This window comes from Cimex lectularius, unplaced genomic scaffold (assembly GCF_000648675.2).
Source record: "Cimex lectularius strain Harlan isolate CLEC.00 unplaced genomic scaffold, Clec_2.1 scaffold20, whole genome shotgun sequence".
Classification (NCBI taxonomy): domain Eukaryota; kingdom Metazoa; phylum Arthropoda; class Insecta; order Hemiptera; family Cimicidae; genus Cimex; species Cimex lectularius.
In genome coordinates, this window is record NW_019392641.1 from 2,712,073 (window position 1) to 2,730,173 (window position 18,101).

At 35.1% G+C, this 18,101-nt stretch overlaps 1 protein-coding gene across 1 annotated transcript in view; it reads right to left on the reverse strand.

Moving 5' to 3' along the window:
• Window positions 1-18,101, reverse strand: part of LOC106661324 — a 75,044-nt gene that overhangs the window by 16,163 nt on the left and 40,780 nt on the right. The window contains exons 7-9 of the mRNA XM_014384624.2: window positions 13,475-13,701; window positions 12,004-12,054; window positions 10,657-10,762 (exon numbers count right to left, since the gene is read on the reverse strand). Of these exons, the coding sequence (XP_014240110.1) occupies window positions 10,657-10,762; window positions 12,004-12,054; window positions 13,475-13,701 (384 nt within the window). The remainder of the gene's footprint in view (window positions 1-10,656; window positions 10,763-12,003; window positions 12,055-13,474; window positions 13,702-18,101) is intronic.

The following is an 18,101-nucleotide window of genomic DNA, read 5'->3' on the forward strand; positions in this document are numbered from 1 at the left end:
CACCCATCATCAGTTTCTACATTTTTAAAAGACGAGTACAACCAAGTATATTAGTATTTTACAACATTTTATTACAAACCTTTCCTTTTTACGCAGAAAAAATTTCATAAAATAATATTTTCTTTTTTTCGAGGAAATATTTTGGTTTATTGCATAAATAGCATATTTCTTTAAATATTCTTATAGAGACCAGTAAAGGGAGCAAATTTTTGGATAATTATTTGTTTTAAAATTAATGATTTTTGGTATTTTTGTTTTTGATAATTAATTTTTCATTTATAATCATTTGTTAAACACAAAAATACCAAAAACATGAATTTAAAAAATATATATATATATATATTTTTTTAAACAGTTTGATAGTGCAATTTTCCGTCTATTAAACATAGGTCTACATTTTTTATATGTAAAGAAGATGACATTATCAAAGAAAAATTAATTATTAAATAAAAAATACATAAAACAACATACTCATGTTAATATCAAAACCATAAAACTCCTGTTTAATTTACCTCTATTATGAATATAAACATTTGTAAACACTTTGTTAGCGCAAAAAGAAAAGTCTATATTTTTCATATGTAAAGGAGTTCGATTATGATGGCTTTATCAATGAAAAATTAATTATTAGACAGAAAATATCAAAAAATACATAAAATAACAAACTCACGTTAAGTGTATAAATATCATAACCATAAAACTCCAGTTTACTTTCTCTTTATTATGATTATAAACATTTTTAAATAGTTCGATAGTGCAATTTTCTTATTATTAAAAAAATAACTCTATATTTTTCATACGTAAAAGAGTTAGATTATGATGACATTATCAATGTAAAATTAATTATTAAACAAAAAAATAACAAAAAATGCATAAAAATAACATACTCAGGTTAAAACGTAAAATGTGTAAAAAGTGTAATTGTCCGACGATTAAAAATTAAAACTATGCTACTGTTTTTATACGTAAAGAAGATCGAGTATGATGATATTATCAATATCATAATCATCATAACATGTGTTCTTTTTTTTTCAACTTTTAAGTTTACATTTTGTGATTATGTTCTCAGAAGCCAGAGAATTATTTATTATTACTATTTTTTCCTAAATTCCTATTATGGCTAGCATTTTTTATATTTTATATTATGTGATTTAATTCAACTTATTTTACTTCATGTTAATGTCGAATAATTAATTAAAGATTTTAGTTGAGATAAAAAAAGTCAGTGTCACGAGCGGGATTCGAACACACAACCTTCGGCTAAATACGCCGCTGCTCAAGTGGTAGAGTAGCGGCGTATCTAGCCGAAGATCGTGGGTTCGAATACGGCTCGTGCCATTGACTTTTTTATCCCAACTAAAAACCTTAATTAATTGTAATATATTAATTGGTCAAGCGGACTACGAAATTAGTGAATTTAATGTCAACCTTCATTAATTCAAGTGCTAGATTTATAAATAAATTTTGTGACCTTTTTGTTATTCTTAGGGGACTCCAGTCTCAGAATTAAGTACTTTCTCTCTCTAATCGATCTTCTTTACATATGAAAAATATAGCCTTAACTTTTAAGAGACGGAAAATTGCATTATCAAATTATTTAATAATGTTTATAATCATAATAAACATAAAATAAACTGGAGTTTTATGATTATGATGTTAACATGAGTAACAGTTAACATGAGTAAGTTGTTTTATGTAATTTTTTTTGTTAATTTTGTTTTTAATAATTAATTTTCATAATCGATTTTCTTTAAACATAAAAAATGTAGTCTTTTAACCTTTAATAGACGGAAAATAGCATTATCAAACTATTTAAAAAATTTATTATATTTCTTTTAAAATTCATGCGTTTTTTTGGTATTTGTATGTTTAATAATTAAGTTTTATGGTTTTGATTTTAACATGAGTATGTTGATTTATGTATTTTTTATTTAACAATTAATTTTTCATTGATAATGTCATCATAATCGATCTTTTTTACGTATAAAAACAGTAGTATAGTTTTAATTTTTAATCGTCGGAAAATTACACTTTTTTTTGCACATTTTACATTTTAACCTGAATATGTTGTTTTATGTATTTTTTGTTTAATAATAAATTTTTCATTGATAAAGTCATCATAATCGAACTCCTTTACAGATGAAAAATATAGTTATTTTTTAATAATAGAAAAATTGCACTATCAAACTATTTAAAAATGTTTATAATCATAATAAAGAGAAAATAAACTGGAGTTTTATGGCTATGATTTTTATACACTTAACGTATGTTATTTTATTTAATTTTTGTTTAATAATTAATTTTTCATTGATAAAGTCATCATAATCGAACTCCTTTACATATGAAAAATATAGTTATTTTTTAATAATAGAAAACTTGCACTATCAAACTATTTATAAATGTTTATAATCATAATAAACATAAAATAAATTGGAGTTTTATTATTACGATGTTTATACAGTTAACATGAGTATGTTGTTTTATGTAATTTTTTTGTTAATTTTGTATTTAATAATTAATTTTTCTTTGATAATATCATAATCGATCTTCTTTATATATGAAAAAGTAGTCATTTAACTTTTAATAGATGGAAAATTGCACTATTAAACGATTTAGTTGTTTTGCCTGGAACATCGATGTATCGATGTATCGTTATAAGCGAATTCCAGTTTACCTAAAATTGAATAGAATACAACCCGTTATTGTTTGTAGAAAAAGAAGATCCGGGTAAATGCCTATTATAACTATTACTGTCAATAAAAATATCGTGGATTTAGGTGGTTTTCTACTTGACGCCATCTTTAATGGGGAGTACTAAAAGTGGTCATTGGCTTTTGGGCGTGGCGAAGATTTATCAGTCCTCCCCTGCGTCCGATGGCGTTAAACTCGAGACCACACAACGACAACGAACCGACTAGACTATTTTAACTTGGTCGGTTGCAAATCCAATGAAGGACTTTACGAGTCGAAACGTGTTTTGAATGGTTTGGCTTAATAACCGTAACACATCCGTACCCATGACGGTTTTGATCCGTCTTCGGGGCAGTGCCGTGTATCTCTCGAAGACATTACGGTGGTTTTCCCCCTTTTGGCCATTCCATGCGAGGAAAAAGGCGACACTCGTCGAAATCGGATTTGGCAACGGGAAATCATCGGCGAGACCCGGAATGTAGAGTCTTATCTATATCCTGTATTTGTTTCGAAGCCTTCCTCATTTCGAATAATCGCCGGATCTGTCCTTGCAGCCAACCGTCAGATGGTTTCGATTTAATATGGACGTACGTTTCCAGCAGACGATTATAATTTGACATCCTTCGATACGTGGGTTAATTTCTTTCGGCTTTTTTTTGAAGCGAATACGCCCAGGGACGCAAGTTGGACATTGGCGCATGGCCTGTTTGGACGGAAAATCTTACATTTACCACAATTAGCACTGTTTTGATGGGCGTCAAGAAGGCGTTTAACAATTTGGCAATCTAGAATGATAAGCAGGCTGATAGACTACTGCTTTCCTTCATATCTCATTAAATTCATTCACTCATATTTATATAATTAAAAATTTCTAATCTTTCTAACCTCAACCCAGTCTCAAAGTTGTGACGCATCTGCTGGTGGCCCACAGGGTTCTATAACAAGACCTGTTGGGGTTTTTTTTATTTTATATTTTCGATACAGTGCCAATAAGTTTTTGCTCATTTTTTAATGAGAAAAGTGTCGTTTTCTGGCTTATAAGTGATTAACTCACGAATACGAATCCGAGAAATCAAATCGGATCAAAATTATTTTATAAAAGAACGTTAGCATTTGCTTGTTTACCAATTAGCTGTCAAAGGGTTCTTGTTAAATTAGAAACTGATTTACAACTCCATTCCCCCAATAAGCCCTGTGCTGATAAGTAAACTAGGCCCAACTCGAAAAAATAAAGGTTTACAGAATGTTAGCAATTGGTTATTCGGAAATCGTGAGATGCGTCTGGTGTGATGTAGGTTTTAGAAAAACATTTTCTTTATAGTGCCAACGTTTCGATCTTTATTGAGATCATCTTCGGTTTATTTTCTGCTTAATTGTGCCATTCTTTCGTGTCGTGTTGAGAGGCCCACGGCAGACAAAAACGCTCCAATAAAGTATAGGAGGGGGGAACAGAAGTTAAACTTACCCTTTTATACGGTATATTAAATAGTAGTAGTGTTAGATCTCCGCCTTGAGAGACTCCTGTCGAGTCTTGGATATCATGTGATTTTGCATTGTTAATAACGCGTGTGTTGATTAGTGACCGTTTGTCGATGATTATTCGGAAATCGTGAGAGCTGTCTGGTGTGACGTAAGTTTCAGAAAAACATTTTCTTTATCGTGCCAACGTTTCGATCTTTATTGAGATCATCTTCAGTTTATTTTCTGCTTAATTGTGCCATTCTTGCGTGTCGTGTTGAGAGTGCCCACGGCAGTCACTAGCACATTTCTAAACGTTAGCAAATGAATTTTATTGTATTTGTGCAAAGAAACAGAATTGCCAATAGTAAAAGAACGATAGAAAATGCAGCATGCAAAAATTTTTAAAATTTTGAAAGCAAATTCAGGTTCATTATTTTCTATCTTCAGAATTGGCACATTTCACATCTCATAACTTTTTTCGTATTTCAAGAATACACCGTGGGCAATTGTGTAACATTTAAAACTACCCCACCTGACCAAACTCATAATGGGTTAAGTGGTCTTTTGTGTAGCTTTTGGGCACCTAGGTTCTTCATCGGGACCCAGAAGGTTCTTCAGAGCGAGAAAGGAATGTCAGTTTATTTACCTTTGTGTTCGATAACTGGCCGGTACAGTTTAACCCAGTTTTGCGTCGGATCCGAAAACTGTACGAAGAAACGGACAGAAAAGGAATAGTCGAATGTGGAAAAAACGAGCGCCATTAATATTAACAGGACAGTTGAAAACGATCTCGCCGTAAGGAAGCGGGAGGGAAAAAATTCATAACGTCGAGTACATTGAAGTTAAACACACATACTGAGAGACCCCGTTGCTCTCTTTCAGATCCGACGTAAAAAAAAGGCTTCCAACCTTGTGGAAAATACACCTCGACCTAGCGGAGCAGGAAACAATGGGCTGTAACTGTTACACCCATACTCGCTCCGGGCGCCGAATGGTTCCGCTTTGCAACTGTCTCGTCGGTTAGGGATGAAAGCCATTTTTATCCTTTTTCGAACCTGTCTGTCATACGTAAAACTGGATGTCACAACACGGCGTCGTCAGAAGTCACACTGAAAGTGGAAGAGAGGATGATCTAACTTATTTTCTCAGAGCCCATTGAACAAAACAAAAGTAACCTCTATAAATAAAAACTTGTTATAAGCAATATTTTAACGAAATGGGTTCTGCCTCAACAATAGTTTCTGATTGTCAATGAAGTAACAAACCTTAAGAAATACGATATTTCACTTCAAGAACAAGATCCAATTGATCATCGCTGGTCTGCTAAATTTCACGACTGGTCCAAAGTCGGACAATTTTATAGTTAATTTTAACTCAACTTTATGAGTGTTGATGAAAAGTACAGACGACAATCTATCACTCTTAAAAAGGCAAAATTAATAATTGACACCATTAGGGGGAACGTGATATTGTGTACTACAAATACCATACAAAAAAGCGCAAGTTTTTTAAAATACAACACTCATTTCTCTCACTGCAAAGCAGATTCTAACAATCGTCATTAATTATTCAGAGATCGTGAGATGCGGTCTGGTGTGATGTAGGTATCAGAAAAACATTTTCTTTATCGTGGCAACGTTTCGATCTTTATTGTCCTCTCAACACGACACGCAAGAATGGCACAATTCCACTTTGAGCCCTGAAGATGATCTCAATAAAGATCGAAACGTTGGCACGATAAAGAAACTGTTTTCTGATACCTACATCACACCAAACCGCATCTCACGATCTCTGACTAATTATCAATTAACGAGAGAGAACAAGAGATCACGAGAGAGAACATGATAGAGAAAGAGAGAGAGAGAGAGAGAGAGAGAGAGAGAGAGAGAGAAAGAGAGAGAGAGAGAGAGAGAGAGAGAATGAAAGAGAGAAAGAGGGAGATGAAGAAAAAGGTAAAGAGAGGTTGAGAAAATGAGAGAACGAAGGAAAGAGAGAAAGAGAGAGCGATAGAGAAAGAGAGAGCGATAGAGAAAGAGAGAGAAAGAGGGAAAAGAGAGAGAATAAAGGAAAGAAATAGAGAGAGACAGAAAGAAAGAGAGAGAGAGACAGAGGAAAGAAAAAATAAAGTATAAGAAAGAGAGAGAACGAGAAAGCACGAGGGAGAGAATGAAAGAGAGAAAAAGAGAGATGAAAAGAAAGGTAGCGAGAGGTTGAGAAAAAGAGAGAACGAAGAAAAGAAAGAGAGAGAGAGAGACTGAGACAAAAAGGGGGAAAAGAGAGAGAACGAAGGAAAAAGAGTGAGAGGGAAAATGATAAAGAGAAAATCCGAGACCATGAGAACGATTGAGAGGATAAGAGGGGTGAGAAAGAGAGAATGAAAGACGGACAGAGAATGAGAGAAATGAGAGAAAGAGAGACAGAATAAGAGAGAGAGAGAGAGAGAGAGTGAGAAGGGGCAAATGAAAAAGAGAGTGAGAGAAAAAATGATAAAGAGAAAATCCGAGACTGTGAGAAAAATTGAGGGGATTTGAGGGGTGAGAAAGAGAGAATGAAAGACTGACAGAGAATGAGAGAAAGAGAGCAGAGTAAGAGAGTCATAAAAAAAGAGATAGAGCGAAAAATGATGAGCGAATGCAAGACAGAACGGGTGAGAGAAAGGGAACAGCAAAGATAGATGAATAACAGAATAAAAGAGTGAGAGAGAACGGTCAGAAAATACATTTTTCAATTCTTCATTAAAAAATTTGTTTTAAGAAACAAAAGATGAAGTTAGGACTTTAAGACGGCCATCACCCACAAACACAGTACTTTGACACACTCTTCTAAGTTCACACATTAGCTTTTTTGTTAAGCAACGACCAACGGCATCTAGTAACAATTTTCCGGCAAAAGGCAGACATCCTCCCGGTTGCCAAGAGGGTGTAAAAACAACGGGCCATTAAAAGGTCGAATGTTGTGAACGGATTTCTTGCAGAAAATGCTCCAATATAATATCAAAGGTTGCACATTGTTTGGCTCCATGGCCGGATTTTCTGAAAAATTTCACCCCACGTTTACACGGTTCAACAGACGTCAGGAATTCGCCAACGCGATCGTTTCCACATTCGAGAGAAATTCTCGCTCGGTTAAAGAATGCAATTGTGAAGAAGGCACAAGAAGTATTTTTTCCAACACAAACTCGACCTCGCAGTTATGTATATATAATGTATATATTACATATATATTACAGTAAAAAGGTATTATATCGGGGACGAAGATCCTTTAAAACTGCTATACAAATTCTTTAGGAAAACATCTTTTTAAAAAGATGTTAGAAGAAAATTTTTCGTGTTATTTAAAAATGCGCACTGTTTAAAGAAAGGCCATAACGTATTCAATAAACAAAATCCAATTTGGCCAAAATATTACCATCCATAACAATGATAGACCAGAAAAGGTTTAATAAGCATACGATCGGATTTGATAAAATGTAACCAATTTGCACAACCTCAGTCAGTTTGTCAAGAAAAAGTTCATAATTGTATTATTCCTGACTGTAGAATGGAGAAAAAACAGAGGCAGATAAAAGAAGGATAGATGAATGGTCAGACAGTCAGTTTGATTTTTCAGCCTTGTATATATATATGATGAAATAAAAGAGGAAAAAAGAAAAACAGGAAGCATGGCTGCTTCAAAATATATGCAATTTTGAAAAGACAACTTGGTTGTAACTGTTTTAACATTTTACGACGAACATTTTAGGACGAAAAAATGTTAATACAGTTACAACCAAGTTGTATTTTCAAAATTGCATACATTTTGAAGCAGCCATGCTTCCTGTTTTTCTTTTTTTCTCTTTTATTTCATCGCCAACCCTCTGTCCTTAGCTTTTTGTTTTTCTTGCGTATTAAAAATACTAATTTTTTTTACGAAAAGAAAATCTCCATCTAAGTTATGATTTGTTTTATTATGTAACAGTAACGAACCCTCTCTTTTCTTTATCATTTTGCTAGCCTCTCTGTATTTCATGCCCACGTCAATTATGAATAAAATAACACAAATACACATAAACAAAATGAAAACATGCCTGTTAGCATGTTCACACAACCCCAGAGTATTCGATGTTTCTCGGGGCAATTGGGGGATAAGCCCCTCCATTCACGCAAATAAATACGTCCAATGAATAACACATGGATGGAACAAACATCAATATACAATTCAAAATATTTAAGACTTCAAGACATTCGATCCTGTGCCTACTGCTGTGCCTCAAGGCTGTGTATAGGTCACTCGGGGTGTTGTATTTATTTCCTGGCAGACTTAGTTCATTGCAGTCTGTTGCTCTATCGTGATAATCTCTCCACAGAACAGACACCTAAGAAGGTATCCGTGTGATCTTGGTATGACCTATTCACAACTTGTATGTCCTTTTCCCTTCTAAACCCAGTCTCCACAGACCAGGGACTGATGTCGTTTTTACATTTATATAATTTAGATGTGTTTCTTTCGTTCCAGCGGATTCTTCATACATTTTTATAGCATTAACAGACATTCTTTGTCAATCTGCTTGGCGTACTCAATGGGTGGCGTCATGTGGTCTCACCATGGCAAACTTCTCTGCCTTATTTACTTGTAACTGTTGTTAACATAAAAAAGTAACCTACAAAGTATTTAAAAAGGAACAACTTTTAGAATAGAAACAATTAAAAAGAACAATGTTGATTATTGACTCTATTCAAAATTCACTAGTTTTGGTGGTCCGCTTGACCAATTAATATCTTTCAATTAGTTCAACAGGTGGGGTTGAGATGGTAAGTTGGTGTACGAGTGAATAGAGGTCACGATAGCTCAAGTGGTAGAGCAGCGGCGTATCTAGCTGAAGGTCGTGGGTTCGAATCCCGCACGTGACTTTGACTTTTTTATCTCAACTAAAAACCTTAATCTATTCAAAATGTTTAACGCAAAAACAAATTTAAATGACAGAATAATTATGAAATATTTATAATCTTTTTTGTTGAAATATTGTTTATATTATATGATTACAGAAAAATATTATTAGTCAAAGTAGAAAACTTATTAAGAATTCAAACAATTGTTGACAAAAACAAGATAAACATGAAGAATAATTGCACAATCGTTTAATTCCACTCATTGTGCATTTCCAAAATTTTGGAAAGGTTTTGAGGTATCATTATTTATTAAATATATTAATTTTTAAATTTATTTTCTTATATACAGGGTATATCAATTTCTACAGTCCTCCCATTTAATTCGGAATTAACTTTAGCAAGAAATGATCTTAACAGATTTAACATGACTTTCTCATCTAGCAGGAAAATATCAATAACTTTGTTATTTTAAATGAGAACCGCATATTTTTATTGTACAATTCGATTCTACAGCTTATTTTGTGCTACTTTTACTGAAAGGAAAATTTTGATAGAATCGATCATTTCTGAGAAATATCCGATGGAAGACGCGTTAGGGGTTATACTTTTTGTGACAAGATGGCTCCCGTTTATTTCGAAAAAGATTAGCATTAGGAAGTTAATTTATGGTAGGAATCGTCTCAGAATAAGGTCGGGATCATGGGGTTGCTTTTAGGCTTAACTTATATTACTTTAAAAAAAAGAACTCTTTTTACAAAAAAGGATTTTTTGATCATCATCGAGTCCATTTTATTTTTAAAATGTCTCTTAGTTGTTATTACGTATTGTTTGCAGATTTTAGCATTTATTAAAATTTATGTTTATAATAAATGTTTAAGTACGCTCCCTGCCCAAAAAGGCTCGGTATAAAACCCCTGCATTTTAAATCTAAAACGTGGAGGGCCATCTTGTTACAAAAAACACCCCCCACGCGTTTTTCGTCGGGCATAACTCAGAAATGGTAGATCCTATCAAAATTTTCATTTTAGTAAAACAGACATAAAACAAGTTGTAAAATCGAATTGTATAATAAAAAAAATATGAGAATCTCATTTAAAATAATAACAAGTTAGTCATTTCGCAGCTAGATAAAAAAAAATATGTTAAAATCTATTACCACCAAAATTAACTTGAGGTTTGTATAAGACCATTTTTTGTTTAAGTTAATCTTTTCTGAATTAAATGGGTTGAATATAGAAGTTGACAGACCATGTTTATCCATGCCTGCATATGAGGTGGTTTTGCTTTTATGTATTTTTTGTATATAATTTATTTATTCATATGATAATTATGACTATGCTTCTAAGCTGTTACTTATTGCTGGTAATTCTCGTTTGTATTTTTTAATAGCCATCATTGCAATTTTGGTCCTGTGAGTTTTAATTGTTTGCTATCAGCAGACGGATTTTCTATCTATTCTGCCATGCTTTTGACAATTTGTTTTTAATTATGTACACATTTATCAATAAAATTATGTCTATTTAGTTTTTGCTATTGGTTTTCTTTTTGTGCTGAATTGTTTGTTGTAGGCTAAAGTAGTTTATCACAATTTCCCTTTTTTTCTCTTAATATTGCTAAAATGCTTGCAAAAAATTACCTTGCGGCTGTTCTGTGATGTCCTTTCGAAGGTAGCTAAGCTCGATGTTTGGAGCTGTCACTTCAACGCTGTTGTACAGCTCGACAAAATCAAGGATGCTGTCCTCCTGTAACGTAAGTTTTTATAAACTTAGACTGTCAAAAATGTCGATTAAAGCAAAAATATTCTTTATAACATAACAATGTATAATTACCAAATCGCTTACGGTTTTTGATAGAAATTAATTTTAATTGATATTAATTAATTCATATTGATATATATAGAGAAAAGAGTATGATTGTGAGAGACAGATAGATAGATAGAGAGAGAGAGAGAGAGAGAGAGAGAGAGAGAGAGAGAGAGAGAGAGAGAGAGAGTGATGAAGAGAAAGGTAAAGAGAGGTTGAGAAAATGAGAGAATGAAAGAAACAGGGAAAGAGACAGAGATAGAGACAAAGAGGGGAAAGAAAAAGAACAAAGGAAAGAGAGAGAGAGAGAGAGAGAGAGAGAGAGTGATGAAGAGAAAGGTAAAGAGAGGTTGAGAAAATGAGAGAACGAAAGAAACAGGGAAAGAGACAGAGATAGAGACAAAGAGGGGAAAGAAAAAGAACAAAGGAAAGAGAGAGAGAGAGAGAGAGAGAGAGCGAGTGAGAGAGTGAGGGAGAGAGAGATAGAGAGATTATATAGCTTTTTTTTATTAATTTTGAAAAAGCAATTTTGGTAAGTAAAAAGATTTTTGACCAAAAAATATAACCAAAGCGACAATTTTTTAACTTTGTTGTCACTTTAACTGTCTTCCATGTTTAGGATTTATCAACAGAAATATAAGGAAAAAGACATCATTAACCTCATTAAGAAAAGTTTCGTCGTAGATAACATTGAGTCTGTTACAAAAGCCAAAGTTAAAAACTAAAGCACAAAATCAAAATTGATAAAGTCTAAACAAATAAATGAAAAATTGCCCTCTGATGGTTTTCATCCCAGAGAAGGTGCGGCTTTGTTTCTCCTGCCTCTCCCGATCTCCACGAGCTGGGTGGCATTGTTGTAAACTTACATGGATCAAGGCAGAACATGGCCTACATGATTGAATGCCTTATATATATTTAAAGAAAAAGACTAAACAAAATGGCGCAAAACATTCCATACATTCCAATAAAAATGAGTGGTATTAAAATAGATTAAATGAAATTGATCTGTATACATGTTATACAATATTATTATTATTATTAACTCTTTTTCATTTTCCAAAATACTAATTTTGAAGATACAAATCTTCAAGCATTTCAGAAGCTGGGAAAAGCCCTTATATCATATTTTTTATTTATTTAGATGTAGAAAATTATTTTATATTATATAAAAGAAAACATACCTGGAAATCTCGACTGTTCCTCGTATTGTTTACATTCTCACTGCAGTCATACTAAAAAAGAAAAAAGAAACAATATTAAATGTTATATGTAAATAGCTTCATTAAGGGTATAGTTACATAATGACTACTTAAACTTTATAATAATAAACACATTTTAATAAAAAATCTTAAATAATGCTAACATAAGATGATTGAAAAAAATTGATTGGCAGAGTCAATGATTAGTTTTACTCTATTCATGCTGATTCAGCATAGGGACATTTATTAGATTCACCTTCACTTGGAGGTTTGTAGAAGTACTTAAATGTATTTCAGCATCAGAGGAACTGTACATACCTTTTAAGTAACCTAACCTGACTGGCTGTGTTAGAGTTGATGCTGGCATTGGTCTGAGAGTCGATCGAGAAACTCATGCTGAACCAGCATAGGCCACTTATTGGGTCCTTTTTCATTCACAGGTTTGTTGAAGTACTTAAATGTGTTTCCGCAGTGCACCATCTTCAGAGAAGAACAGTTTGCTATGCCGAAACGAGTGTCAAGTAGTTCAACAGCCCCCAATTGAAGATGGACCAGATGCCGGTTCAGCATGAGTTCACTTACTCCACAGACCAGCCACATACCATCACCTTTTACTCTATTACTAATAAATTATTTTATTGGTTAATGTTTTTTCCTCTTGCCAATAGCTGCCAAGGTTATTGTCTGCACCTTGTGTTTTTCTACCTCGTCTCTTGATTGACAAAATTTGGCTCTCCAGTATGAGGCCTGGCAGTTTTACAGTTTTGTAACTTCTGGGACTTTATTATCATTTTTGAATAATCTTTTCACATATTGGGAAAAGGCTTTGCAACTTATGTATACACATGAATTATGGCCTAACCTACTGGGTTTTCAGGGTACCGGATTTTCGTCTGAAGACCCACTATCATTCATGCTAATAAATAGAAATTATGAATGATGGAGTGAGTGTGGAGTTCACTCCTTTTTAAAAAAGATGGTTCCTACTCACATTAAGATGTTTTGCAACAATCCGGATTTCGAGCCCTTTAGCTCATCGTCAGGTTGAAGGGTTTCTACAAACACACCTCTCAACATGAATTACAAAAGAAAAGAGACTTTTGCAATTCATGTTGAGAGACGCATTTGTAGAAACCTTCCAACCTGACGATGAGCTAAAAGGCTCGAAATCCGGATTGTTACAAAACAACTTAATTTGAGTAGGAACCATCTTTTTATAAAAGGATTGCTATTAAATACGTTCACTCTAATAAATACATTCACACTGATTAGAAACTTCTATTCTTTATGTACAATTAAAAATCCAGGAGGCACTGGGGTTATATGCATCTAACCTAGTTTGGTGGTTGGTAAAAAGTAATAATTTCACTAATAATTTCAATCTTAAAAAAAAGATCAAAAAATCTACCAGAAAATATTTTTTACAGGTTGTTTTCAAGTTGAACGTGCATACCTGAGGACAGTTGCCAGAGCATATCATGAGCATGCAGGTGAAGTGGACGAGCTGAGTGTCTGGAAATGAAAATGCAGGGAATGCGGTCTCCCAATGGCCCTGTTCGACCATCTTGAGCGCTGGCACCAACCCAGCATCTGTTGTGCAGCCTCGGTCATCAGTCAGACTCTGAGAGCCTCCACGTCCATCCTTTACCTTACAGTCGACTGGTTTTCCAACAACGCCATCTAAATAACACACATATAAAGCATTTTAAATGTCTATTTGTGTAAGGTGTAACGAGCCGGCTGGTAACAGCTTCTTGTGACCCCACAGAGTTCTGTCCTGGGACCTACGCTATTTCTAATTTTAATCAATGGTTTGCTAAAGAGCCCAGGACAGAATTGGCTCTTTTTATTAATAATGCTGCACTCATCACATCATCGTGGAGGATGAGCACCATAGCTGAGTTTGGTAGCAGAGAGATTGATAGGTTCCTTACAAACTGGAAAATCAGGGCTAGCCCGAACAAGTCTGTGACCATTCTTTGCACAAAAAGGATCCCTGTCACGGGCCTTGTGCATGTATTCAGAAGGGAACAAATGGACTGTACTCCTGGAATTAAGAGCCTCGGGGTCTAGTTTGATTACATTAAACTTTACAATCCATATTAACAAAGTTGTTTTAAAAGGCAAAAAATATATAAAAATTATGTTTCATTATTAAATCACAATTAGAAATTGAGTGTTAAAAAAGTTCTCATGTACAAAATCATACTTAGGCGGATACTGGGAAGTCTGGGTTTTATGTCCCCCAAGCATTGCAGCCTTCTGGCTTTTTGTACTTTTTCTAGTTTCTTAGTTCCGTACAATCGACATCCTTCTCTTAAGAATGAGTAGGTCATTAGTTGTTGTTGCTACAATTCATTTACCTGGGTTTGCTTTGTTTCCCAGTTTATGTCTCCACTGAACAGATGCTTCACATTCCAATATTATATGGATGGCTATTTCTTCTTCCTCGTTGCATAACCTACAAACTCTCTTACCTTTCTCCACCCGCAAACTCCTTGTATCTTCCCTTATACTTCCCTTCTTCGATTATAGCTGTTTGGCATACGGTGGTCTCTCGGAGGGGGAGAACGAGCGATTGAAGCGTATTATGAATTGTTGCATAAGATCTGTTTATGGCACTCCATGGGGATCCCGGGTGTCGGGGTTGTATTTCCAACTTTCCTGGCTATTCCCCTCCTTCCGTGCACAGTATTTCCTAGGTTGCTTTCTTTTCCAGTCCATCCACACTCGTCGTCCTCCTTACATCATCCAATCCCTCCAATTCAACTCCTCACATCTCACTCGTAAGACCTGCTCATCCCCAATCAACCTTATCCTTCCGCAACATACAACCCATACCTTCGAAAGATCCTTTCTGATCCGAGCCCCTAAACTCTGGAACTAACTTCCCTTTTTATTCGTCATGCTGCTTCCTTTTCCTCCTTTAAATCCCACCTGTATAATCACCTCCTCTCCCTCCAAGCAGAGACCTCACGTTAACATTTGTTATTTTTGTTTAATATTCTCGTAATTTTTTCTTCTGTCATGCCTTATTGGTATACATTTTGCCAAGATTTCTATCTTTTTTTTTTACTTTTAACTTCATAGAAGGAACTTCCTTTATTTATTTCATGTAAATTATTCTTAGGGGACACCAGTCCCAGAATAAAGTTATTTTTCTTCTTCTTCTTCTACAAATGGGGTCGTTGAATATACCCATGCAGATGTTTTCCCAGATGCCTGTGAATGTATATTGACTATCACTCCTCTAAGTTTAGCCTTTAACTGTAACAGTTTTATCTTTTTTAGATCCTTCTGTGATGGAGGATTCTATGTTTGTTTTTGTTATCCCAAGAATAGGTTAAGGGCTTATGTATGGTTTGGCAGATTTTCCTCTGGCCACCATGTCTGCCTTTTCATTACGCAAAATTCCTTTGTGACCTGGAACCCACATATCATCAAGTTATTTTGTGTCCCCAGTTTTTGAGGATTTTAGACACGTTCACTGACTAGTTTTGATTTGAATTTTTACATGCTACTACTTTACTATCATCTTTGGCAATCTGATAATAGATGATTTTTTTTGTCAGTGCAACTTCTTTTAAGATTTTCTAAAGCACAAGCGTTGATGGCAAGTTTTTCAGCTTGAAAGAACGAGGTGTCCTTTCCTAATCAGTTTGCTCATATTTGGCGCTTGTGCAGAAAATGCCTGATCTCCGGTGATATTTTTACATGATATCATTGTATCTGATTTCCTCTTGAATGATTTTTTTTTCTCCTTTGTAGTCTGTCCAGACTTCATAGGTTGTGTAAAGTCTGTTTCCAAGATCATGTAGTCATTGCCTCTTTTTAAGAACGGGTGTCTGATTTTATTAAATATTATTGTTGTTCCCAAAGTGTTTAGTGTTATATATTATTGTCTTCCTATCAAATTTAATTGTTTCTGGAGCCTAAATTTCCTCGCTATAAACTTTCCAATGCTTAGCAGTGTTTCTAGTGCAATTAAGAGAGTTGTTTTCATTGCCCTGTGATAGGTTGGCCAGTTTTTTTTATGCTGCCTAATGATAGATAGACAACAAACTATTTAAAACACAAAAAGAACATTACATATTGAACATTTATAAAGTTTTATATGGCATGGATGGTTATACTTCTGTAAGTAGTTGGCTATGTATATAATTATTTCAGATATGTGAAAGGGCAATAAATTATATAAAGAAAACTAAATTCAAATAAAGCAATTACAACTCGTTATTGAACTCATACCTATATTGCATGACATGCATAGAGTGCAAGATCTTGCGATTTTTCAACATATCTAATGATTAAGAGATCAATCAGAGACCTGGAAAACGCTCTATGTCCTACATATAGGATTCGGAACTCTCACAATATAGGACTTAGTCTTCCCACTGGGGTCGCAATGTCTTATAACATCGAGGTTCTTTAGCATGCGCCCCTAGCCTTCCGGCCTTATCACTCGTTTAGGTTCTCAAGTTAGGAGCGACTCACCTCCGCGCGCGTAAAATCGATAGACAGACTACTCGATAGACATGCTGACTTCTCCCGCTTCCGAGGGGGTGGGTTAACTTTGTGCAGTTAACCAGTGCCGCAAGTAATGGGAACCGATGATAGGGGCCGAAATGCATCAGCCAAGTATCCCAACACACTTCCTAGATAGAGAAGACAACTCTATTTCCCTGGGTATAGGGGCTCCGCTAGCGTCGAAACCTCCGGATCCTAGACTCTAGAGGAGTACCATGGTAAAGGCAACCCAAGGGTCAGCCACCGACAAGCACCTGTACCTGTCCACCGTTCCTCATGCATTCACAGAACACCGACAGCGTAGTCATAGCTCCTCGTTGGCTATATACTCTCAACAATCTGATCCGTCCAATTCCAATGAGGTTGGGAGGTAACTCAGAGGTCATGTGCAAGTACTACAGTCCACAGGCACAAGTGAGACACAGCCTCTTCTCTAGGTACCCGCCAGGGGTCTCACCACTAAGCCACTGTGAGTCCTTACCCACGCAGCTAGGCTTGAACTTTGGAACAAAAAAACTCTGCCCCTCAGTACAGATGGTTAAGCACCCTCCCCTGTCCGCATATATATTTGAAATACATATTTAGACAGGATTTTGGTATCCTAACCTCTGCTCCGGCACTCGCCATTCGCGGCCAGCTCTCAAGCCAGCAATTCCCTTAACGCATCTCGAGGGACTAGGTTGGTGTAGTCTCAGTGTCCTCGCACACTATATAAACTTCCTTGGTCCTGTCATCCAAATGCAAGCAGAGGCTTAAGGTGGCCATGTGCGCTTGTGCTTTAGAGAGTTCGTCATGCTCTCAAAGCTACACCTTTATGTCACAATATGGGACATTGGGCAACCAAATGAAACATATACTCCTTTACCCTTAGGGTAGCTCCAGGCAAGTGGGATTCGCTGAATGCTGAGCAAAGGTTTGCCGAATCCTGATTAGTGAGGTTGGGTGCTTGGTTATTCTCCAAGCAACCAGATTTGGTGCTCACCTTGCTTGGCTAATTGTCAGTTTCCTTGCACTTCAAAGTGCACAAATATTCATGAAGTAGCCAAACTTAAAGTATTCACAATTCCGGAATCAACTGTACTGTATGAATATGAACAGTAATCATCAATCAAAACTACTATTTATTTTTCAATAATAAATGATTCTTAACTAGTACAGATGTATGAATGAAAGAACATCATAGCGTTGTTTCTGTTGGTTAGGAATGAATTGGTCCAACATTACAATTTTGGATTTCCTTGATCTTTACCAAGCTGAACTAATAATTTGGAATGCTTCTCTTCCTAATCACAAAAATTGGAATGAGGTTCTTGGTTCGTGGAAACAGATCAAAAGTAAGATGGGGCAACAGTAACCTGTGACTAAATTCGTAGCCACTGCACAAAACAGTTACCACAGCTGCAGCAATGACAGTTTCACAGTTGTCCATCACTATTGTTAGTATGTTGAAGACTTGCATGGCACTTGGCAAATGTATTTGCTGTTTCCACACAAACTGGCTGGTTGTAAGAACCCCACATGCATGTACACATAGGCATGCTGTTTGGCGAATG